This window comes from Coregonus clupeaformis, unplaced genomic scaffold (genome assembly GCF_020615455.1).
Source record: "Coregonus clupeaformis isolate EN_2021a unplaced genomic scaffold, ASM2061545v1 scaf0191, whole genome shotgun sequence".
In the NCBI taxonomy this organism is placed as follows: Eukaryota; Metazoa; Chordata; class Actinopteri; order Salmoniformes; family Salmonidae; genus Coregonus; species Coregonus clupeaformis.
In genome coordinates this window covers 435,565-460,000 of record NW_025533646.1, presented here as the reverse complement: position 1 = coordinate 460,000, position 24,436 = coordinate 435,565, and the positions used below count along the sequence as shown (strand labels likewise).

At 46.0% G+C, this 24,436-nt stretch overlaps 1 protein-coding gene across 1 annotated transcript in view; it reads left to right on the top strand.

Annotated features, from left to right (window-relative positions):
• Positions 1–24,436, top strand: part of lyst (lysosomal trafficking regulator) — a gene marked incomplete at its 5' end in the record, with an annotated part of 184,562 nt that overhangs the window by 90,180 nt on the left and 69,946 nt on the right. The window contains 3 exons of the mRNA XM_045214042.1: positions 684–836; positions 11,418–11,609; positions 21,025–21,272. Of these exons, the coding sequence (XP_045069977.1) occupies positions 684–836; positions 11,418–11,609; positions 21,025–21,272 (593 nt within the window). The remainder of the gene's footprint in view (positions 1–683; positions 837–11,417; positions 11,610–21,024; positions 21,273–24,436) is intronic.

The following is a 24,436-nucleotide window of genomic DNA, read 5'->3' as shown; positions in this document are numbered from 1 at the left end:
TACTTCCAAAGTTGTGGCAAAATGGCTTAAGGACAACAAAGTCAAGGTATTGGAGTGGCCATCACAAAGCCCTGACCTCAATCCTATAGAAGATGTGTGGGCAGAACTGAAAATGCGTGTGCGAGCAAGGAGGCCTACAAACCTGACTCAGTTACACCGGCTCTGTCAGGAGGAATGGGCCAAAATTGACCCAACTTATTGTGGGAAGCTTGTGGAAGGATACCCGAAACGTTTGACCCTAGTTAAACAATTTAAAGGCAATGCTACCAAATACTAATTGAGTGTATGTAAACTTCTGACCCACTGGGAATGTGATGAAAGAAAGAAAAGCTGAAAGAAAAGCAGCCAACAAGTGCTCAGCATATGTGGGAAAACCTTCAAGACTGTTGGAAAAGCATTCCAGGTGAAGCTGGTTGAGAGAATCCCAAGAGTGTGCAAAGCTGTCATCAAGGCAAAGGGTGGCTACTTCGAAGAATCTCAAATATAGAATATATTTTGATTTATTTAACACTTTTTTTGGTTACTACATGATTCCATATGTGTTATTTCATAGTTTTGATGTCTTCACTGTTATTCTACAATGTAGAAAATAGTAAAAATAAAGAAAACCGCTGGAATGAGTAGGTGTGTCCAAACTTTTGACTGGTAGTATGTATACTTTGTCCTTCTCTCTCCTTCTGTAGAGATGGCAGTGGCCCTGCAGTTCCGTGTCCTCCAATCATCTATTGAGTTCATAAAGACGACAGCTAATCAGGACCCTCAGAAGCTGAGCAGCTCTGTCAACGTGCCCTCCTCTTCTCACCATGCCATCTACCAGAAACGCAAGAGCATCGCAGGTGAGAGGATATCCCATGGTTAGTTTGTTATTAGTTAGTTAGTTATTTAGGGCCAAGAGCATCGCAGGTGAGGGGATATCCCATGGTTAGTTTGTTATTAGTTAGTTAGTTATTTAGGGCCAAGAGCATCGCAGGTGAGAGGATATCCCATGGTTAGTTTGTTATTAGTTAGTTAGTTATTTAGGGCCAAGAGCATCGCAGGTGAGAGGATATCCCATGGTTAGTTTGTTATTAGTTAGTTAGTTATTTAGGGCCAAGAGCATCGCAGGTGAGAGGATATCCCATGGTTAGTTTGTTATTAGTTAGTTAGTTATTTAGGGCCAAGAGCATCGCAGGTGAGGGGATATTTCATGGTTAGTTTGTTATTAGTTAGTTAGTTATTTAGGGCCAAGAGCATCGCGGTGAGAGGATATCCCATGGTTAGTTTGTTATTAGTTAGTTAGTTATTTAGGGCCAAGAGCATCGCAGGTGAGAGGATATCCCATGGTTAGTTTGTTATTAGTTAGTTAGTTATTTAGGGCCAAGAGCATCGCAGGTGAGGGGATATTTCATGGTTAGTTTGTTATTAGTTAGTTAGTTATTTAGGGCCAAGAGCATCGCGGGGTGAGAGGATATCCCATGGTTAGTTTGTTATTAGTTAGTTAGTTAGTTAGGGCCAAGAGCATCGCAGGTGAGAGGATATCCCATGGTTAGTTTGTTATTAGTTAGTTAGTTATTTAGGGCCAAGAGCATCGCGAGGTGAGAGGATATCCCATGGTTAGTTTGTTATTAGTTAGTTAGTTATTTAGGGCCAAGAGCATCGCAGGGTGAGGGGGATATCCCATGGTTAGTTTGTTATTAGTTAGTTAGTTATTTAGGGCCAAGAGCATCGCAGGTGAGAGGATATCCCATGGTTAGTTTGTTATTAGTTAGTTAGTTATTTAGGGCCAAGAGCATCGCAGGTGAGAGGATATCCCATGGTTAGTTTGTTATTAGTTAGTTAGTTATTTAGGGCCAAGAGCATCGCAGGTGAGGGGATATTTCATGGTTAGTTTGTTATTAGTTAGTTAGTTATTTAGGGCCAAGAGCATCGCAGGTGAGAGGATATCCCATGGTTAGTTTGTTATTAGTTAGTTAGTTATTTAGGGCCAAGAGCATCGCAGGTGAGAGGATATCCCATGGTTAGTTTGTTATTAGTTAGTTAGTTATTTAGGGCCAAGAGCATCGCGAGGTGAGAGGATATCCCATGGTTAGTTTGTTATTAGTTAGTTAGTTATTTAGGGCCAAGAGCATCGCAGGTGAGAGGATATCCCATGGTTAGTTTGTTATTAGTTAGTTAGTTATTTAGGGCCAAGAGCATCGCAGGTGAGGGGATATTTCATGGTTAGTTTGTTATTAGTTAGTTAGTTATTTAGGGCCAAGAGCATCGCAGGTGAGAGGATATCCCATGGTTAGTTTGTTATTAGTTAGTTATTTAGGGCATAGAGCATTGCAGGTGAGGGGATATCCCATGGTTAGTTTGTTATTAGTTAGTTATTTAGGGCCAAGAGCATCGCAGGTGAGAGGATATCCCATGGTTAGTTTGTTATTAGTTAGTTATTTAGGGCCAAGAGCATCGCGAGGTGAGAGGATATCCCATGGTTAGTTTGTTATTAGTTAGTTATTTAGGGCCAAGAGCATCGCAGGTGAGAGGATATCCCATGGTTAGTTTGTTATTAGTTAGTTATTTAGGGCCAAGAGCATCGCAGGTGAGAGGATATCCCATGGTTAGTTTGTTATTAGTTAGTTAGTTAGGGCCAAGAGCATCGCAGGTGAGAGGATATCCCATGGTTAGTTTGTTATTAGTTAATTAGTTATTTAGGGCCAAGAGCATCGCGGGTGAGAGGATATCCCATGGTTAGTTTGTTATTAGTTAGTTATTTTAGGGCCAAGAGCATCGGGGTGAGAGGATATCCCATGGTTAGTTTGTTATTAGTTAGTTAGTTATTTAGGGCCAAGAGCATCGCAGGTGAGAGGATATCCCATGGTTAGTTTGTTGAGTTAGTTAGTTAGGGCCAAGAGCATCGCAGGTGAGAGGATATCCCATGGTTAGTTTGTTATTAGTTAGTTAGTTATTTAGGGCCAAGAGCATCGCAGGTGAGGGGATATCCCATGGTTAGTTTGTTATTAGTTAGTTAGTTATTTAGGGCCAAGAGCATCGCAGGTGAGAGGATATCCCATGGTTAGTTTGTTATTAGTTAGTTGGTTATTTAGGGCCAAGAGCATCGCAGGTGAGAGGATATCCCATGGTTAGTTTGTTATTAGTTAGTTAGTTAGGGCCAAGAGCATCGCAGGTGAGAGGATATCCCATGGTTAGTTTGTTATTAGTTAGTTAGTTAGGGCCAAGAGCATCGCAGGTGAGGGGATATCCCATGGTTAGTTTGTTATTAGTTAGTTAGTTATTTAGGGCCAAGAGCATCGCAGGTGAGAGGATATCCCATGGTTAGTTTGTTATTAGTTAGTTAGTTAGGGCCAAGAGCATCGCAGGTGAGAGGATATCCCATGGTTAGTTTGTTATTAGTTAGTTATTTAGGGCCAAGAGCATCGCAGGTGAGAGGATATCCCATGGTTAGTTTGTTATTAGTTAGTTAGTTATTTAGGGCCAAGAGCATCGCAGGTGAGAGGATATCCCATGGTTAGTTTGTTATTAGTTAGTTAGTTATTTAGGGCCAAGAGCATCGCGAGGTGAGAGGATATCCCATGGTTAGTTTGTTATTAGTTAGTTAGTTATTTAGGGCCAAGAGCATCGCAGGTGAGAGGATATCCCATGGTTAGTTTGTTATTAGTTAGTTAGTTAGGGCCAAGAGCATCGCAGGTGAGAGGATATCCCATGGTTAGTTTGTTATTAGTTAGTTAGTTATTTAGGGCCAAGAGCATCGCAGGTGAGGGGATATCCCATGGTTAGTTTGTTATTAGTTAGTTAGTTATTTAGGGCCAAGAGCATCGCAGGTGAGAGGATATCCCATGGTTAGTTTGTTATTAGTTAGTTAGTTATTTAGGGCCAAGAGCATCGCAGGTGAGAGGATATCCCATGGTTAGTTTGTTATTAGTTAGTTATTTAGGGCCAAGAGCATCGCAGGTGAGAGGATATCCCATGATTAGTTTGTTATTAGTTAGTTAGTTATTTAGGGCCAAGAGCATCGCAGGTGAGGGGATATCCCATGGTTAGTTTGTTATTAGTTAGTTAGTTATTTAGGGCCAAGAGCATCGCAGGTGAGAGGATATCCCATGGTTAGTTTGTTATTAGTTAGTTATTTAGGGCATAGAGCATTGCAGGTGAGGGGATATCCCATGGTTAGTTTGTTATTAGTTAGTTATTTAGGGCCAAGAGCATCGCAGGTGAGAGGATATCCCATGGTTAGTTTGTTATTAGTTAGTTATTTAGGGCCAAGAGCATCGCAGGTGAGAGGATATCCCATGGTTAGTTTGTTATTAGTTAGTTATTTAGGGCCAAGAGCATCGCAGGTGAGAGGGATATCCCATGGTTAGTTTGTTATTAGTTAGTTATTTAGGGCCAAGAGCATCGCAGGTGAGAGGATATCCCATGGTTAGTTTGTTATTAGTTAGTTATTTAGGGCCAAGAGCATCGCAGGTGAGGGGATATCCCATGGTTAGTTTGTTATTTAGGGCCAAGAGCATCGCAGGTGAGGGGATATCCCATGGTTAGTTTGTTATTAGTTAGTTATTTAGGGCCAAGAGCATCGCAGGTCAGGGGATATCCCATGGTTAGTTTGTTATTAGTTAGTTATTTAGGGCCAAGAGCATCGCAGGTGAGAGGATATCCCATGGTTAGTTTGTTATTAGTTAGTTAGTTATTTAGGGCCAAGAGCATCGCAGGTGAGAGGATAACCCATGGTTAGTTTGTTATTAGTTAGTTAGTTAGTTAGGGCCAAGAGCATCGCAGGTGAGAGGATATCCCATGGTTAGTTTGTTATTAGTTAGTTATTTAGGTCCAAGAGCATCGCAGGTGAGAGGATATCCCATGGTTAGTTTGTTATTAGTTAGTTAGTTAGGGCCAAGAGCATCGCAGGTGAGAGGATATCCCATGGTTAGTTTGTTATTAGTTAGTTATTTAGGTCCAAGAGCATCGCAGGTGAGAGGATATCCCATGGTTAGTTTGTTATTAGTTAGTTAGTTAGGGCCAAGAGCATCGCAGGTGAGGGGATATCCCATGGTTAGTTTGTTATTAGTTAATTAGTTATTTAGGGCCAAGAGCATCGCGGGTGAGAGGATATCCCATGGTTAGTTTGTTATTAGTTAGTTATTTAGGGCCAAGAGCATCGCAGGTGAGAGGATATCCCATGGTTAGTTTGTTATTAGTTAGTTAGTTATTTAGGGCCAAGAGCATCGCAGGGTGAGAGGATATCCCATGGTTAGTTTGTTATTAGTTAGTTAGTTAGGGCCAAGAGCATCGCAGGTGAGAGGATATCCCATGGTTAGTTTGTTATTAGTTAGTTAGTTATTTGGGGCCAAGAGCATCGCAGGTGAGGGGATATCCCATGGTTAGTTTGTTATTAGTTAGTTAGTTATTTAGGGCCAAGAGCATCGCAGGTGAGAGGATATCCCATGGTTAGTTTGTTATTAGTTAGTTGGTTATTTAGGGCCAAGAGCATCGCAGGTGAGAGGATATCCCATGGTTAGTTTGTTATTAGTTAGTTAGTTATTTAGGGCCAAGAGCATCGCAGGTGAGAGGATAACCCATGGTTAGTTTGTTATTAGTTAGTTAGTTAGTTAGGGCCAAGAGCATCGCAGGTGAGAGGATATCCCATGGTTAGTTTGTTATTAGTTAGTTATTTAGGTCCAAGAGCATCGCAGGTGAGAGGATATCCCATGGTTAGTTTGTTATTAGTTAGTTAGTTAGGGCCAAGAGCATCGCAGGTGAGAGGATATCCCATGGTTAGTTTGTTATTAGTTAGTTATTTAGGTCCAAGAGCATCGCAGGTGAGAGGATATCCCATGGTTAGTTTGTTATTAGTTAGTTAGTTAGGGCCAAGAGCATCGCAGGTGAGGGGATATCCCATGGTTAGTTTGTTATTAGTTAATTAGTTATTTAGGGCCAAGAGCATCGCGGGTGAGAGGATATCCCATGGTTAGTTTGTTATTAGTTAGTTATTTAGGGCCAAGAGCATCGCAGGTGAGAGGATATCCCATGGTTAGTTTGTTATTAGTTAGTTAGTTATTTAGGGCCAAGAGCATCGCAGGTGAGAGGATATCCCATGGTTAGTTTGTTATTAGTTAGTTAGTTAGGGCCAAGAGCATCGCAGGTGAGAGGATATCCCATGGTTAGTTTGTTATTAGTTAGTTAGTTATTTAGGGCCAAGAGCATCGCAGGTGAGGGGATATCCCATGGTTAGTTTGTTATTAGTTAGTTAGTTATTTAGGGCCAAGAGCATCGCAGGTGAGAGGATATCCCATGGTTAGTTTGTTATTAGTTAGTTGGTTATTTAGGGCCAAGAGCATCGCGAGGTGAGAGGATATCCCATGGTTAGTTTGTTATTAGTTAGTTAGTTATTTAGGGCCAAGAGCATCGCAGGGTGAGAGGATATCCCATGGTTAGTTTGTTATTAGTTAGTTAGTTAGGGCCAAGAGCATCGCAGGTGAGAGGATATCCCATGGTTAGTTTGTTATTAGTTAGTTAGTTAGGGCCAAGAGCATCGCAGGTGAGGGGATATCCCATGGTTAGTTTGTTATTAGTTAGTTAGTTATTTAGGGCCAAGAGCATCGCAGGTGAGAGGATATCCCATGGTTAGTTTGTTATTAGTTAGTTAGTTAGGGCCAAGAGCATCGAGGTGAGAGGATATCCATGGTTAGTTTGTTATTAGTTAGTTATTTAGGGCCAAGAGCATCGCAGGGTGAGAGGATATCCCATGGTTAGTTTGTTATTAGTTAGTTAGTTATTTAGGGCCAAGAGCATCGCGAGGTGAGAGGATATCCCATGGTTAGTTTGTTATTAGTTAGTTAGTTATTTAGGGCCAAGAGCATCGCAGGTGAGAGGATATCCCATGGTTAGTTTGTTATTAGTTAGTTAGTTATTTAGGGCCAAGAGCATCGCAGGTGAGAGGATATCCCATGGTTAGTTTGTTATTAGTTAGTTAGTTAGGGCCAAGAGCATCGCAGGTGAGAGGATATCCCATGGTTAGTTTGTTATTAGTTAGTTAGTTATTTAGGGCCAAGAGCATCGCGAGGTGAGGGGATATCCCATGGTTAGTTTGTTATTAGTTAGTTAGTTATTTAGGGCCAAGAGCATCGCAGGTGAGAGGATATCCCATGGTTAGTTTGTTATTAGTTAGTTAGTTATTTAGGGCCAAGAGCATCGCAGGGTGAGAGGATATCCCATGGTTAGTTTGTTATTAGTTAGTTATTTAGGGCCAAGAGCATCGCGGGTGAGAGGATATCCCATGGTTAGTTTGTTATTAGTTAGTTAGTTATTTAGGGCCAAGAGCATCGCAGGTGAGGGGATATCCCATGGTTAGTTTGTTATTAGTTAGTTAGTTATTTAGGGCCAAGAGCATCGCAGGTGAGAGGATATCCCATGGTTAGTTTGTTATTAGTTAGTTAGTTATTTAGGGCCAAGAGCATCGCAGGTGAGAGGATATCCCATGGTTAGTTTGTTATTAGTTAGTTAGTTATTTAGGGCCAAGAGCATCACAGGTGAGGGGATATCCCATGGTTAGTTTGTTATTAGTTAGTTAGTTATTTAGGGCCAAGAGCATCGCAGGTGAGGGGATATCCCATGGTTAGTTTGTTATTAGTTAGTTAGTTATTTAGGTCCAAGAGCATCGCAGGTGAGGGGATATCCCATGGTTAGTTTGTTATTAGTTAGTTAGTTATTTAGGGCCAAGAGCATCGCGGGTGAGAGGATATCCCATGGTTAGTTTGTTATTAGTTAGTTAGTTATTTTGGGCCAAGAGCATCGCGGGTGAGAGGATATCCCATGGTTAGTTTGTTATTAGTTAGTTAGTTAGGGCCAAGAGCATCGCAGGTGAGAGGATATCCCATGGTTAGTTTGTTATTAGTTAGTTATTTAGGGCCAAGAGCATCGCAGGTGAGAGGATATCCCATGGTTAGTTTGTTATTAGTTAGTTAGTTATTTAGGGCCAAGAGCATCGCAGGTGAGAGGATATCCCATGGTTAGTTTGTTATTAGTTAGTTAGTTAGGGCCAAGAGCATCGCAGGTGAGAGGATATCCCATGGTTAGTTTGTTATTAGTTAGTTAGTTATTTAGGGCCAAGAGCATCGCAGGTGAGAGGATATCCCATGGTTAGTTTGTTATTAGTTAGTTATTTAGGGCCAAGAGCATCGCAGGTGAGAGGATATCCCATGGTTAGTTTGTTATTAGTTAGTTAGTTATTTAGGGCCAAGAGCATCGCAGGTGAGGGGATATCCCATGGTTAGTTTGTTATTAGTTAGTTTGTTATTTAGGGCCAAGAGCATCGCAGGTGAGAGGATATCCCATGGTTAGTTTGTTATTAGTTAGTTAGTTAGTTAGGGCCAAGAGCATCGCAGGTGAGAGGATATCCCATGGTTAGTTTGTTATTAGTTAGTTAGTTAGACTGTTGCTCAGGGTCTAGAAGATTAAGAATTATTTATTGTCAGTTTACTTCACAGATCTAAGTAGAGGTGAATGAGAGCTCTATCAGATGGAGTTGATTATATACATATTAATGGCACGAAGCAAACTACTGTCTCAAATGTGGACGTCAGTGTAAGTGTTTTGTAGTAACGAGATGTTTAGTGAAATGCACTGAACAAAAATATAAACGCAACATGTAAAGTGTTGGTCCCATGTTTCATGAGCTGAAATAAAATATCCCAGAAATGTTCCATACGCACAAAAAGCTTATTTTTCTCAAATGTTGTGTACAAATTTGCTTACATCTCTGTTAGTGAGCATTTCTCCTCAAGATAATCCATCCACCTGACAGGTGTGGCATATCAAGAAGCTGATTAAACAGCATGATCATTACACAGGTGCACCTTGTGCTGGAGACAATAAAAGGCCGCTCTAAAATGTGCAGTTTTGTCACACAACACAACAGATGTCTCAAGTTTTGAGGGAGCGTGCAATTGGCATGCTGACTGCAGGAATGTCCAACAGTGCTGTTGCCAGATAATTGAATGCTTCTTCCAAATGGTGGTCACACCAGTTACTGATTGTTTTTTTTTAAGGTATCTGTGACCAACAGATGCATATCTGTATTCCCAGTCATGTGAAATCCATAGATTAGGGCCTAATTAATTTATTTCAATTGACTGATTTCCTCATATGAACTTTAACTCAGAAAAATCAATGAAATTGTTGCATGTTGTGTTTATATTTTTGTTCAGTGTAGTGATGATGACCAGTCTGAGCTGTTCAGTGTAGTGATGATGACCAGTCTGAGATGTTCAGTGTAGTGATGATGACCAGTCTGAGATGTTCAGTGTAGTGATGATGACCAGTCTGAGATGTTCAGTGTAGTGATGATGACCAGTCTGAGATGTTCAGTGTAGTGATGATGACCAGTCTGAGATGTTTAGTGTAGTGATGATGACCAGTCTGAGATGTTTAGTGTAGTGATGATGACCAGTCTGAGATGTTCAGTGTAGTGATGATGACCAGTCTGAGATGTTCAGTGTAGTGATGATGACCAGTCTGAGATGTTCAGTGTAGTGATGATGACCAGTCTGAGATGTTCAGTGTAGTGATGATGACCAGTCTGAGATGTTTAGTGTAGTGATGATGACCAGTCTGAGATGTTCAGTGTAGTGATGATGACCAGTCTGAGATGTTCAGTGTAGTGATGATGACCAGTCTGAGATGTTTAGTGTAGTGATGATGACCAGTCTGAGATGTTTAGTGTAGTGATGATGACCAGTCTGAGATGTTTAGTGTAGTGATGATGACCAGTCTGAGATGTTCAGTGTAGTGATGATGACCAGTCTGAGATGTTTAGTGTAGTGATGATGACCAGTCTGAGATGTTCAGTGTAGTGATGATGACCAGTCTGAGATGTTCAGTGTAGTGATGATGACCAGTCTGAGATGTTTAGTGTAGTGATGATGACCAGTCTGAGATGTTTAGTGTAGTGATGATGACCAGTCTGAGATGTTCAGTGTAGTGATGATGACCAGTCTGAGATGTTCAGTGTAGTGATGATGACCAGTCTGAGATGTTCAGTGTAGTGATGATGACCAGTCTGAGATGTTCAGTGTAGTGATGATGACCAGTCTGACCAGTCTGAGATGTTTAGTGTAGTGATGATGACCAGTCTGAGATGTTTAGTGTAGTGATGATGACCAGTCTGAGATGTTCAGTGTAGTGATGATGACCAGTCTGAGATGTTTAGTGTAGTGATGATGACCAGTCTGAGATGTTCAGTGTAGTGATGATGACCAGTCTGAGATGTTCAGTGTAGTGATGATGACCAGTCTGAGATGTTCAGTGTAGTGATGATGACCAGTCTGACCAGTCTGAGATGTTTAGTGTAGTGATGATGACCAGTCTGAGATGTTCAGTGTAGTGATGATGACCAGTCTGAGATGTTCAGTGTAGTGATGATGACCAGTCTGAGATGTTCAGTGTAGTGATGATGACCAGTCTGAGATGTTCAGTGTAGTGATGATGACCAGTCTGAGATGTTCAGTGTAGTGATGATGACCAGTCTGAGATGTTTAGTGTAGTGATGATGACCAGTCTGAGATGTTCAGTGTAGTGATGATGACCAGTCTGAGATGTTTAGTGTAGTGATGATGACCAGTCTGAGATGTTCAGTGTAGTGATGATGACCAGTCTGACCAGTCTGACCAGTCTCATAATCAGGTGTTACCTGTTACCCAGCCTGCAACTCACCTGTGTATCTTCATCCTCCTCCCCTCCAAGGTTCCATGGCCATGGTTATGAGAGACAGCATCATTCCCCGTATTCCACGGCAGCACTACTGTTCTTACGGCCAGATCCCCCTGCCTCCCCCCTTCTGCTTCCTGTCTGAGACCTCCCCCCTCCCCTCCCCCACCGGCGCCACCTCCTATATGTTCCTATCTGACTCAGGTAGCCATGCTGGGAGCTGGGACACAGTGCCCCCTCTCTGTGTGTGGAGGAGAACATTACCCCCCCCATAACCCTAACTCAGGGAAATGTTTCCTCCTTTTGCTGTGAACTACTCACCCTTACTTTACTGTAATCCCAGTCTCTGCTCTACTGCATGGAGAGAGCAGAGGGACTTGACTCGCCCAGTCCACTCAGAGATGACTGGTGTGTGTGTGTGTGTGTGTGTGTGTGTGTGTGTGTGTGTGTGTGTGTGTGTGTGTGTGTAGACTACAAACGTGAAAGTTCTCACCCTAACCTGTTTGAAGATTTCAGCTCGCACATATGGCATGTAGATTCCTGGTAAAACATTCCCACAGAGAATCTAATCCATGTCAAGCCTGACGTGATGAAGAGATGCTCGCAGCATGTAATGGAAGTTACTAAGCATCTTTTTGGAAGTAGAAATTCTCTGTGGGATCACACAGTGTGTGATTTAACACTCTCTTTGCCCTCACGTTGGAATCACCTCTAATACATGATGTCTGTGTCCCCAGGTCGGCGGCGGTTCTCCCTGGTCCAGTCAGACAGTCTTCTGACCAGGATGCGTTCTGTAGCCAGTGATGAGCTCAACCAGATGATACAGAGAAGGATGAGTCAGGAGAACCCGATCAGAGCATCAGAGACTGAGTTCATACAGAGGCTACAGAGACTGGTGGTGCTGGCTGTCAACAGGCTCATCTATCATGGTAAATACCGTAAAACAGGCTCATCTATCATGGTAAATACGGTAAAACAGGCTCATCTATCATGGTAAATACGGTAAAACAGGCTCATCTATCATGGTAAATACCGTAAAACAGGCTCATCTATCATGGTAAATACCGTAAAACAGGCTCATCTATCATGGTAAATACCGTAAAACAGGCTCATCTATCATGGTAAATACCGTAAAACAGGCTCATCTATCATGGTAAATACCGTAAAACAGGCTCATCTATCATGGTAAATACGGTAAAACAGGCTCATCTATCATGGTAAATACGGTAAAACAGGCTCATCTATCATGGTAAATACGGTAAAACAGGCTCATCTATCATGGTAAATACGGTAAAACAGGCTCATCTATCATGGTAAATACGGTAAAAACAGGCTCATCTATCATGGTAAAATACGGTAAAACAGGCTCATCTATCATGGTAAATACGGTAAAACAGGCTCATCTATCATGGTAAATACGGTAAAACAGGCTCATCTATCATGGTAAATACGGTAAAACAGGCTCATCTATCATGGTAAATACGGTAAAACAGGCTCATCTATACAACGTACTCCTACACCAGGGAAATACTAGGGAAGTACGGTAATACACAGAGACTGAGTTCATACAGAGGCTACAGAGACTGGTGGTGCTGGCTGTCAACAGGCTCATCTATCATGGTAAATACGGTTATAAATACACAGACCCATATACCGTAGTAAATGCTCCTCCGCACACTCCACTGGCTTCCAGTTGAAGCTCGCATCTGCTACAAGACGATGTACTCTGAGGACCTGGAAGTGCGCTTTAAATACCGGTAAAGCCTATACCTCAAGGTCACATTACTGCTCTATCACTCAGAGGGCATCGTTATGGTCCTTCACTAACATTACTGCTCCATCACTCAGAGGGCATCGTTATGGTCCTTCACTAACATTACTGCTCCATCACTCAGAGGGCATCGTTATGGTCCTTCACTAACATTACTGCTCCATCACTCAGAGGGCATCGTTATGGTTTCACTGACATTACTGCTCCATCACTCAGAGGGCATCGTTATGGTCCTTCACTAACATTACTGCTCCATCACTCAGAGGGCATCGTTATGGTTCTTCACTAACATTACTGCTCCATCACTCAGAGGGCATCGTTATGGTCCTTCACTAACAGTACTGCTCTATCACTCAGAGCACATCATTATGGGCCTTCACTAACATTACTGCTCCATCACTCAGAGCACATCGTTATGGTCCTTCACTAACATTACTGCTCCATCACTCAGAGGGCATCGTTATGGTCCTTCACTAACATTACTGCTCCATCACTCAGAGGGCATCGTTATGGTCCTTCACTAACATTACTGCTCTATCACTCAGAGGGCATCGTTATGGTCCTTCACTAACATTACTGCTCTATCACTCAGAGGGCATCGTTATGGTCCTTCACTAACATTACTGCTCCATCACTCAGAGCACATCGTTATGGTCCTTCACTAACATTACTGCTCCATCACTCAGAGCACATCGTTATGGTTCTTCACTAACATTACTGCTCTATCACTCAGAGGGCATCGTTATGGTCCTTCACTAACATTACTGCTCTATCACTCAGAGCGCATCGTTATGGTCCTTCACTAACATTACTGCTCCATCACTCAGAGCACATCGTTATGGTACTTCACTAACATTACTGCTCCATCACCAGAGCACATCGTTATGGTCCTTCACTGACATTACTGCTCCATCACTCAGAGCACATCGTCATGGTCCTTCACTAACATTACTGCTCCATCACTCAGAGCACATCGTCATGGTCCTTCACTAACATTACTGCTCTATCACTCAGAGCACATCGTTATGGTCCTTCACTAAAATTACTGCTCCATCACTCAGAGCACATCGTTATGGTCCTTCACTAACATTACTGCTCTATCACTCAGAGCACATCGTTATGGTTCTTCACTAACATTACTGCTCTATCACTCAGAGGGCATCGTTATGGTCCTTCACTAACATTACTGCTCTATCACTCAGAGCACATCGTTATGGTCCTTCACTAACATTACTGCTCCATCACTCAGAGCACATCGTTATGGTACTTCACTAACATTACTGCTCCATCACTCAGAGGACATCGTTATGGTCCTTCACTAACATTACTGCTCCATCACTCAGAGTGCATCGTTATGGTCCTTCACTAACATTACTGCTCCATCACTCAGAGGGCATCGTTATGGTCCTTCACTAACATTACTGCTCCATCACTCAGAGGGCATCGTTATGGTACTTCACTAACATTACTGCTCCATCACTCAGAGCACATTGTTATGGTCCTTCACTGACATTACTGCTCCATCACTCAGAGCACATCGTCATGGTCCTTCACTAACATTACTGCTCCATCACTCAGAGCACATCGTCATGGTCCTTCACTAACATTACTGCTCTATCACTCAGAGCACATCGTTATGGTCCTTCACTAAAATTACTGCTCCATCACTCAGAGCACATCGTTATGGTCCTTCACTAACATTACTGCTCTATCACTCAGAGCACATCGTTATGGTCCTTCACTAACATTACTGCTCCATCACTCAGAGCACATCGTTATGGTCCTTCACTAACATTACTGCTCTATCACTGAGCACATCGTTATGGTTCTTCACTAACATTACTGCTCTATCACTCAGAGGGCATCGTTATGGTCCTTCACTAACATTACTGCTCTATCACTCAGAGCACATCGTTATGGTCCTTCACTAACATTACTGCTCCATCACTCAGAGCACATCGTTATGGTACTTCACTAACATTACTGCTCCATCACTCAGAGGACATCGTTATGGTCCTTCACTAACATTACTGCTCCATCACTCAGAGTGCATCGTTATGGTCCTTCACTAACATTACTGCTCCATCACTCAGAGGGCATCGTTATGGTCCTTCACTAACATTACTGCTCCATCACTCAGAGGGCATCGTTATGGTACTTCACTAACATTACTGCTCCATCACTCAGAGCACATTGTTATGGTCCTTCACTGACATTACTGCTCCATCACTCAGAGCACATCGTCATGGTCCTTCACTAACATTACTGCTCCATCACTCAGAGCACATCGTCATGGTCCTTCACTAACATTACTGCTCTATCACTCAGAGCACATCGTTATGGTCCTTCACTAAAATTACTGCTCCATCACTCAGAGCACATCGTTATGGTCCTTCACTAACATTACTGCTCTATCACTCAGAGCACATCGTTATGGTCCTTCACTAACATTACTGCTCCATCACTCAGAGCACATCGTTATGGTCCTTCACTAACATTACTGCTCTATCACTGAGCACATCGTTATGGTCCTTCACTAAAATTACTGCTCCATCACTCAGAGCACATCGTTATGGTCCTTCACTAACATTACTGCTCCATCACTCAGAGGGCATCGTTATGGTCCTTCACTAACATTACTGCTCCATCACTCAGAGGGCATCGTTATGGTCCTTCACTGACATTACTGCTCCATCACTCAGAGGGCATCGTTATGGTCCTTCACTGACATTACTGCTCCATCACTCAGAGGGCATCGTTATGGTCCTTCACTGACATTACTGCTCCATCACTCAGAGGGCATCGTTATGGTCCTTCACTGACATTACTGCTCCATCACTCAGAGCACATTGTTATGGTTCTTCACTGACATTACTGCTCCATCACTCAGAGCACATCGTTATGGTCCTTCACTAACATTACTGCTCCATCACTCAGAGCACATCGTTATGGTCCTTCACTAACATTACTGCTCTATCACTCAGAGCACATCGTTATGGTCCTTCACTAAAATTACTGCTCTATCACTCAGAGCACATCGTTATGGTCCTTCACTAAAATTACTTCTCCATCACTCAGAGGGCATCTCAGAGCACATCGTTATGGTCCTTCACTAAAATTACTGCTCTATCACTCAGAGGGCATCTCAGAGCACATCGTTATGGTCCTTCACTAACATTACTGCTCTATCACTCAGAGCACATCGTTATGGTACTTCACTCATTCACACACATTGTTAAACGACCCGACAGATGTAAATGGACATGATTTACTTACTTAGTCCTATTGAATGCTGAAGGAAATAGGTTAATAAATAGCCTAATGCATGGCTGGCTACAACTGCCTGCATTTACTCCAGACACATTTAGATGAAGGTAGGATCATTCACTGGACCCATATATTGGTTCACTTTAGAGAGGAGCAAAACTTATCTCCTGACACTTCTGCCACAACATTTGTACAATCAAAATTAACTATCTACATTTGTCATTTTATTTTCTAATGATCTGTCAGTCGGTAAACACACCTGGGTTAGAGTTAATAATAGCAAGCTAGGACTTGGATCAGGACATAACGACAGACGTCATCAGCAATGGAATAATTATACAGACAGACATAGTAGGCCTACTAAACCACGCCAAGTAGACCGACTAAAACAACCTCAGCCAAGTAGGCAGGAAATAACTAGATTGAACAACAATGACTAGCTACGGATTCTGATTCATACATAACGTTTGGAGAAGGAGAGACTTGTGCACTGAGACGAGTGACTGTGTGAGTGTCTGTCTGGCAAATGAGAGCAGAGGAGAGTGGCTTGTTCTAATCCAATCGTTGCAGCAGGCTCAACCGATACCCCGCCCCTTTCTTTACAGACAGAAGAACTAGCCTGAAAATGACCTCCGATCACGGATAATAAAATAAAAAATACTTGTGTCATAATCATATTCTGGAAGATTCTCCGTATCTCTTACGATACTCGTTTTGTCTGAGTACTCGGCACACCAGATAGTAAATAGCTTCATTCAAGTGTGGCTATGGAAACAGAGCCTGTGCCTGTGTACTCTGCAGTGTTTCAGGATGTTGTGCTGTCTTCCCATTCTGACTAATAAAGCATTCTTCCTCCTCCTTCTCCTCCTCTGTTCCCTCTCTCATCCTCCTCCTCCTTCTCCTCCTCCTCCTCCTTCTCCTCCTCCTCCTTCTCCTCCTCTGTTCCCTCTCTCCTCCTCCTCCTCCTCCTCTGTTCCCTCTCTCATCCTCCTCCTCCTTCTCCTCCTCTGTTCCCTCTCTCCTCCTCCTCCTCCTCCTCCTCTGTTCCCTCTCTCATCCTCCTCCTCCTCCTCCTTCTCCTCCTCTGTTCCCTCTCTCCTCCTCCTCCTCCTCCTCCTCCTCCTCTGTTCCCTCTCTCATCCTCCTCCTCCTCCTCCTCCTCTGTTCCCTCTCTCATCCTCCTCCTCCTCCTCCTCCTCTGTTCCCTCTCTCTCCTCCTCCTCCTCCTCCTCCTCCTCTGTTCCCTCTCTCATCCTCCTCCTCCTCCTCCTCCTCCTCCTTCTCCTCCTCTGTTCCTTCTCCTCCTCCTCCTCCTCCTCCTCCTCCTCCTCCTCCTCCTCCTGTTCCCTCTCTCCTCCTCCTCCTCCTCCTCCTCTGTTCCCTCTCTCCTCCTCCTCCTCCTCCTCTGTTCCCTCTCTCCTCCTCCTCATTCTCCTCCTCTGTTCCCTCTCTCCTCCTCCTCCTCGTCTGTTCCCTCTCTCCTCCTCCTCCTCCTCCTCCACTGTTCCCTCTCTCCTCCTCCTTTTCCTCCTCTGTTCCCTCTCTCCTCCTCCTCCTCCTCCTCCTCTGTTCCCTCTCTCCTCCTCCTCCTCCTCTGTTCCCTCTCTCATCCTCCTCCTCCTCCTCCTTCTCCTCCTCCGTTCCCTCTCTCCTCCTCTTCCTCCTCCTTCTCCTCCTCTGTTCCCTCTCTCCTCCTCCTTCTCCTCCTCTGTTCCCTCTCCTCCTCCTCCTCCTCCTCCTTCTCCTCCTCTGTTCCCTCTCTCCTCCTCCTCCTCCTCCTTCTCCTCCTCTGTTCCCTCTCTCCTCCTCCTCCTTCTCCTCCTCTGTTCCCTCTCTCCTCCTCCTCCTTCTCCTCCTCTGTTCCCTCTCTCCTCCTCCTCCTCTGTTCCCTCTCTCCTCCTCCTCCTCCTCCTCCGTTCCCTCTCTCCTCCTCTTCCTCCTCCTTCTCCTCCTCTGTTCCCTCTCTCCTCCTCCTCCTCCTCCTCTGTTCCCTCTCCTCCTCCTCCTCCTCCTCCTTCTCCTCCTCTGTTCCCTCTCTCCTCCTCCTCCTTCTCCTCCTCTGTTCCCTCTCTCCTCCTCCTCCTTCTCCTCCTCTGTTCCTCTCCTCCTCCTCCTCTTCTCCTCCTCTGTTCCCTCTCTCCTCCTCCTCCTCCTCCTCTGTTCCCCTCTCCTCCTCCTTCTCCTCCTCTGTTCCCTCTCTCTCCTCCCTCCTTCTCCTCCTCTGTTCCCTCTCTCCTCCTCCTCCTTCTCCTCCTCTGTTCCCTCTCTCCTCCTCCTCCTCCTCCTCTGTTCCCCTCTCTCCTCCTCTTCCTCCTCCTTCTCCTCCTCTGTTCCCTCTCTCCTCCTCCTCCTTCTCCTCCTCTGTTCCCTCTCTCCTCCTCCTCCTTCTCCTCCTCTGTTCCCTCTCTCCTCCTCCTCCTCTGTTCCCTCTCTCCTCCTCCTCCTCTGTTCCCTCTCTCCTCCTCCTCCTCCTCCTCCTCCTCCTCCTCCTCCTCCTCTGTTTCCTCTCCTCCTCCTCCTCCTCCTCCTCCTTCTCCTCCTCTGTTCCCTCTCTCCTCCTCCTCCTTCTCCTCCTCTGTTCCCTCTCTCCTCCTCCTCCTCCTCCTCCTCTGTTCCCTCTCCTCCTTCTCCTCCTCTGTTCCCTCTCTCCTCCTCCTCCTTCTCCTCCCTCTCTCCTCCTCCTCCTTCTCCTCCTCTGTTCCCTCTCTCCTCCTCCTCCTTCTCCTCCTCTGTTCCCTCTCTCCTCCTCCTCCTTCTCCTCCTCTGTTCCCCCTCCTCCTCCTCCTTCTCCTCCTCTGTTCCCTCTCTCCTCCTCCTCCTTCTCCTCCTCTGTTCCCTCTCTCCTCCTCCTCCTTCTCCTCCTCTGTTCCCTCTCCTCCTCCTCCTCCTCCTCTGTTCCCTCTCTCCCCTCCTCCTCCTTCTCCTCCTCTGTTCCCTCTGTTCCCTCTCTCCTCCTCCTCCTTCTCCTCCTCTGTTCCCTCTCCTCCTCCTCCTCCTCTGTTCCCTCTCTCCTCCTCCTCCTTCTCCTCCTCTGTTCCCTCTCCTCCTCCTCCTCCTCCTCCTTCTCCTCATCTGTTCCCTCTCTCCTCCTCCTCCTTCTCCTCCTCTGTTCCCTCTCTCCTCCTCCTCCTCCTCCTCCTCTGTTCCCTCTCTCCTCCTCCTCCTCCTCCTCTGTTCCCTCTCTCCTCCTCTTCCTCCTCCTTCTCCTCCTCTGTTCCCTCTCTCCTCCTCCTACTCCTCCTCCTCTGTTCCCTCTCTCCTCCTCCTCCTTCTCCTCCTCTGTTCCCTCTCTCCTCCTCCTCCTTCTCCTCCTCTGTTCCCTCTCTCCTCCTCCTCCTCTGTTCCCTCTCTCCTCCTCCTCCTCCTCCTCTGTTCCCTCTCTCCTCCTCCTCCTCCTCCTCCTCTGTTCCCTCTCCTCCTCCTCCTCCTCCTCCTCCTCTGTTCCCTCTCTCCTCCTCCTACTCCTCCTCCTCTGTTCCCTCTCTCCTCCTCCTCCTTCTCCTCCTCTGTTCCCTCTCTCCTCCTCCTCCTTCTCCTCCTCTGTTCCCTCTCTCCTCCTCCTCCTCTGTTCCCTCTCTCCTCCTCCTCCTCCCTCCTCCTCCTCCTCTGTTCCCTCTCTCCTCCTCCTCCTCCTCCTCCTCCTCCTCTGTTCCTCTCTCCTCCTCCTCCTCCTCCTCCTTCTCCTCCTCTGTTCCCTCTCTCCTCCTCCTCCTTCTCCTCCTCTGTTCCCTCTCTCCTCCTCCTCCTTCTCCTCCTCTGTTCCCTCTCTCCTCCTCCTCCTCCTCCTCCTCCTCCTCCTCCTCCTCCTCCTCTGTTCCCTCTCTCCTCCTCCTCCTCCTCCTCCTTCTCCTCCTCTATTCCCTCTCTCCTCCTCTGTTCCCTCTCTCCTCCTCCTCCTTCTCCTCCTCTGTTCCCTCTCTCCTCCTCCTCCTTCTCCTCCTCTGTTCCCTCTCTCCTCCTCCTCCTCCTCCTCCTCCTCTGTTCCCTCTCTCCTCCTCCTCCTCCTCTGTTCCCTCTCCTCCTCCTCCTCCTCCTCTGTTCCCTCTCTCCTCCTCTTACTCCTCCTCCTCTGTTCCCTCTCTCCTCCTCCTCCTCCTCCTCTGTTCCCTCTCTCCTCCTCCTCCTTCTCCTCCTCTGTTCCCTCTCTCCTCCTCCTCCTTCTCCTCCTCTGTTCCCTCTCCTCCTCCTCCTTCTCCTCCTCTGTTCCCTCTCTCCTCCTCCTCCTTCTCCTCCTCTGTTCCCTCTCCTCCTCCTCCTCCTCCTCCTCCTCCTCCTCCTCTGTTCCCTCTCTCCTCATCCTCCTCCTCCTCCTCCTCCTCCTCCTCCTCCTCTGTTCCCTCTCCTCCTCCTCCTCCTCCTCCTTCTCCTCCTCTGTTCCCTCTCTCTCTCCTCCTCCTTCTCCTCCTCTGTTTCCCTCTCTCCTCCTCTGTTCCCTCTCTCCTCCTCCTCCTCTGTTCCCTCTCTCCTCCTCCTCCTCCCTCCTCCTCCTCCTCCTCTGTTCCCTCTCTCCTCCTCCTCCTCCTCCTCCTCCTCCTTCTCCTCCTCTGTTCCCTCTCTCCTCCTCTGTTCCCTCTCTCCTCCTCCTCCTTCTCCTCCTCTGTTCCCTCTCTCCTCCTCCTCCTCCTCCTCCTCTGTTCCCTCTCTCCTCCTCCTCCTCCCCTCCATCTGTTCCCTCTCTCCTCCTCCTCCTCCTCCTCCTCTGTTCCCTCTCTCCTCCTCCTCCTCCTCCTCCTCTGTTCCCTCTCTCCTCCTCCTCCTCTGTTCCCGCTCTCCTCCTCCTCCTCCATCTGTTCCCTCTCCTCCTCCTCCTCCTCCTCTGTTCCCTCTCTCCTCCTCCTCCTTCTCCTCCTCTGTTCCCTCTCTCCTCCTCCTCCTTCTCCTCCTCTGTTCCTTCTCTCCTCCTCCCTCCTCTGTTCCTCTCTCTCCTCCTCCTCCTCCTCCTCCTCCTCCTCTGTTCCCTCTCTCCTCCTCCTCCTCCTCCTCCTCCTCCTCCTTTTCCTCCTCTGTTCCCTCTCTCCTCCTCTGTTTCCCTCTCTCCTCCTCCTCCTTCTCCTCCTCTGTTCCCTCTCTCCTCCTCCTCCTCCTCCTCCTCCTCTGTTCCCTCTCTCCTCCTCCTCCTCCTCCTCCTCCTCCATCTGTTCCCTCTCTCCTCCTCCTCCTCCTCCTCCTCTGTTCCCTCTCTCCTCCTCCTCCTCCTCCTCCTCTGTTCCCGCTCTCCTCCTCCTCCTCCTCCTCCTCCTCCTCCTCTGTTCCCGCTCTCCTCCTCCTCCTCCTCCTCCTCCATCTGTTCCCTCTCTCCTCTACAGACGTGAGCCAAGACTTCTACGACCTGCTGAACTTCCCAGACTCCCCGGACCACCACCTGACCCCTGACCCTGTCGACCCTGTCCACCCCGTCGACCACGCCCCCGAGGAGAACGGCTCCATCCCTGGCTCATCAGGCCACACCCCTGGCCCCCCCTCCCCCATCCCCTTCCCCCTCCCCCCCGCCAACATGAAGAGTTTCCAGAAAGACATCCTCAGACTGATGATGGATGGGATCAAGATCAGTTTGGTTAGTGTTGGTTAGTGTTGGTTAGTGTTGGTTAGTGTTGGTTAGTGTTGGTTATAATCACAGTTGGGGGGCGAACTCCATTTCCATTCAGTCAATTTGGAAAGTAAACTAAAATGATGAATTGGATTTTCAGTTTGCTTCTTGAATTGTGAAGTTACAGTGTGTTAGAACTACCTCTGAATATTAATGGCACCAATAGAGGGAGGCTCATGGGGAGTGAGGAGCTCCGTTTTCTACCCACAAAACTGGGATTAAATGTAGAAGCCAGACAACATAGTTTAAAATGGATAGAACAGTATATCCCCAAGCAACGTGGAGAGGGTGAGCGGTCCAGGGTAGGGGAGGGAATGGCCGGCAGGGATGTAGCTCAGTTGGTAGAGCATGGCGTTTGCAACGCCAGGGTTGTGGGTTCGATTCCCACGGGGGGCCAGTATGAAAAAATGTATAAAATAAAATAATGTATGCACTCACTAACTGTAAGTCGCTCTGGATAAGAGCGTCTGCTAAATGACTAAAATGTAAATGTAAAATGTTTGCAACTGCACATGGGGACAAAGATAATATTTTTTGCGAATAGTCCGGGTAGCCATGATTAGCTGTTCAGGAGTCTTATGGCTTGGGGGTAGAAGCTGTTAAGAAGCCTTTTGGACCTAGACTTGGAGCTCCGGTACCGCTTGCCGTGCCTTAGCAGAGAGAACAGTCTATGACTAGGGTGGTTGGAGTCTTTGACAATTTTTAGGGCCTTCCTCTGACACCGCCTGGTATAGAGGTCCTGGATGGCAGGAAGCTTGGCCCCAGTGATGTACTGGGCCGTACACACTACCCTCTGTAGTGCCTTGCGGTCGGTGGCCGAGCAGTTGCTATACCAGGCGGTGATGCAACCAGTCAGGATGCTCTCGATGGTGCAGCTGTATAACCTTTTGAGGATCTGAGGACCCATGCCAAATCTTTTCAGTCTCCTGAGGGGGAATAGGCTTTGTCGTGCCCTCTTCACGACTGATATACCTGACCAATATTGAAAACTCAATGCCCCCCTTGCTATAAAGATTTTCAGAATACTCTAAAATCTCAGGATATAAAATGTACTTTAAGTGGACCACAACAAATATCAAATACTTAGGATGCTTAGTAAGTGACAACAAACAACAGATATATAAAGATAACGTTATTAGATAACTGTTTTCCATTACTCAACAATATGAAAGCAGATCTAATTAAATGGAACCATCTTCCCAATAAAGGTTACAGGTAGAATTCAGGATAGCATGGCTCCTAAAGTTTTTGAATTTATTTTTTGATAATACCAATTACCCAACCGAAGACATTCTTTAAAAAAGTATTCTCGGTCATAAGACTTTATATGGGGAAATACAATTCATAGAATAAAAATGATTTTTCCATCTTCCTGAGTCCGAGGGTGGTTATAACCTTCCAGACTTGGAATTGTATCAACTCGCTACCCAAGGTTTTTACTAGAGACATATAGAAACAATGGGTCCATATTGAAGATGCACCTGCTCATCCCCAGAATCTTTTTACTTGTCTATTTTCAAAGGATAAAGCTAAGAACATTAACAACTTCATAGTTAAGAACACTATAACAATATGGAAGAAAACTAAAAGTATTCTACAAGAACCAATATCGCTCCATAAAAACACAACCCTATTGAACAATCATTGGATAGCTTTTCAGAATTCACAGATAAATTGGTCCACATGAAAAACTTAAAGGCATAGAATCCGTAAATGACTTGGTAACAGGAAATAAATGTATTTCCATGACAGAATTAAAAAGCAATTTTGGACTGATCAATGCAGATACAGTGGGGAGAACAAGTATTTGATACACTGCCGATTTTGCAGGTTTTCCTACTTACAAAGCATGTAGAGGTCTGTAATTTTTTATCATAGGTACACTTCAACTGTGAGAGACGGAATCTAAAACAAAAATCCAGAAAATCACATTGTATGATTTTAAAGTAATTAATTAGCATTTTATTGCATGACTTAAGTATTTGATCACCTACCAACCAGTAAGAATTCCGGCTCTCACAGACCTGTTCGTTTTTCTTTAGGTAGCCCTCCTGTTCTCCACTCATTACCTGTATTAACTGCACCTGTTTGAACTCGTTACCTGTATAAAAGACACCTGTCCACACACTCAATCAAACAGACTCCAACCTCTCCACAATGGCCAAGACAAGAGAGCTGTGTAAGGACATCAGGGATAAAATTGTAGACCTGCACAAGGCTGGGATGGGCTACAGGACAATAGGCAAGCAGCTGGTGAGAAGGCAACAACTGTTGGCGCAATTATTAGACAATGGAAGAAGTTCAAGATGACGGTCAATCACCCTCGGTCTGGGGCTCCATGCAAGATCTCACCTCGTGGGGCATCAATGATCATGAGGAAGGTGAGGGATCAGCCCAGAACTACACGGCTGGACCTGGTCAATGACCTGAAGAAAGCTGGGACCACAGTCTCAAAGAAAACCATTAGTAACACACTACGCCATCATGGATTAAAATCCTGCAGCGCACGCAAGGTCCCCCTGCTCAAGCCAGCGCATCTCCAGGCCCGTCTGAAGTTTGCCAATGACCATCTGGATGATCCAGAAGAGGAATGGGAGAAGGCCATGTGGTCTGATGAGACAAAAATATAGCTTTTTGGTCTAAACTCCACTCGCCGTGTTTGGAGGAAGAAGAAGGATGAGTACAACCCCAAGAACACCATCCCAACCGTGAAGCATGGAGGTGGAAACATCATTCTTTGGGGATGCTTTTCTGCAAAGGGGACAGGACGACTGCACCGTATTGAGGGGAGGATGGATGGGGCCATGTATCGCGAGATCTTGGACAACAACCTCCTTCCCTCAGTAAGAGTATTGAAGATGGGTCGTGGCTGGGTCTTCCAGCATGACCCACGACCCAAAACACACAGCCAGGGCAACTAAGGAGTGGCTCCGTAGAGCATCTCAAGGTCCTGGAGTGGCCTAGCCAGTCTCCAGACCTGAACCCAATAGAACATCTTTGGAGGGAGCTGAAAGTCTGTATTGCCCAGCGACAGCCCCGAAACCTGAAGGATCTAGAGAAGGTCTGTATGGAGGAGTGGGCCAAAATCCCTGCTGCAGTGTGTGCAAACCTGGTCAAGACCTACAGGAAAC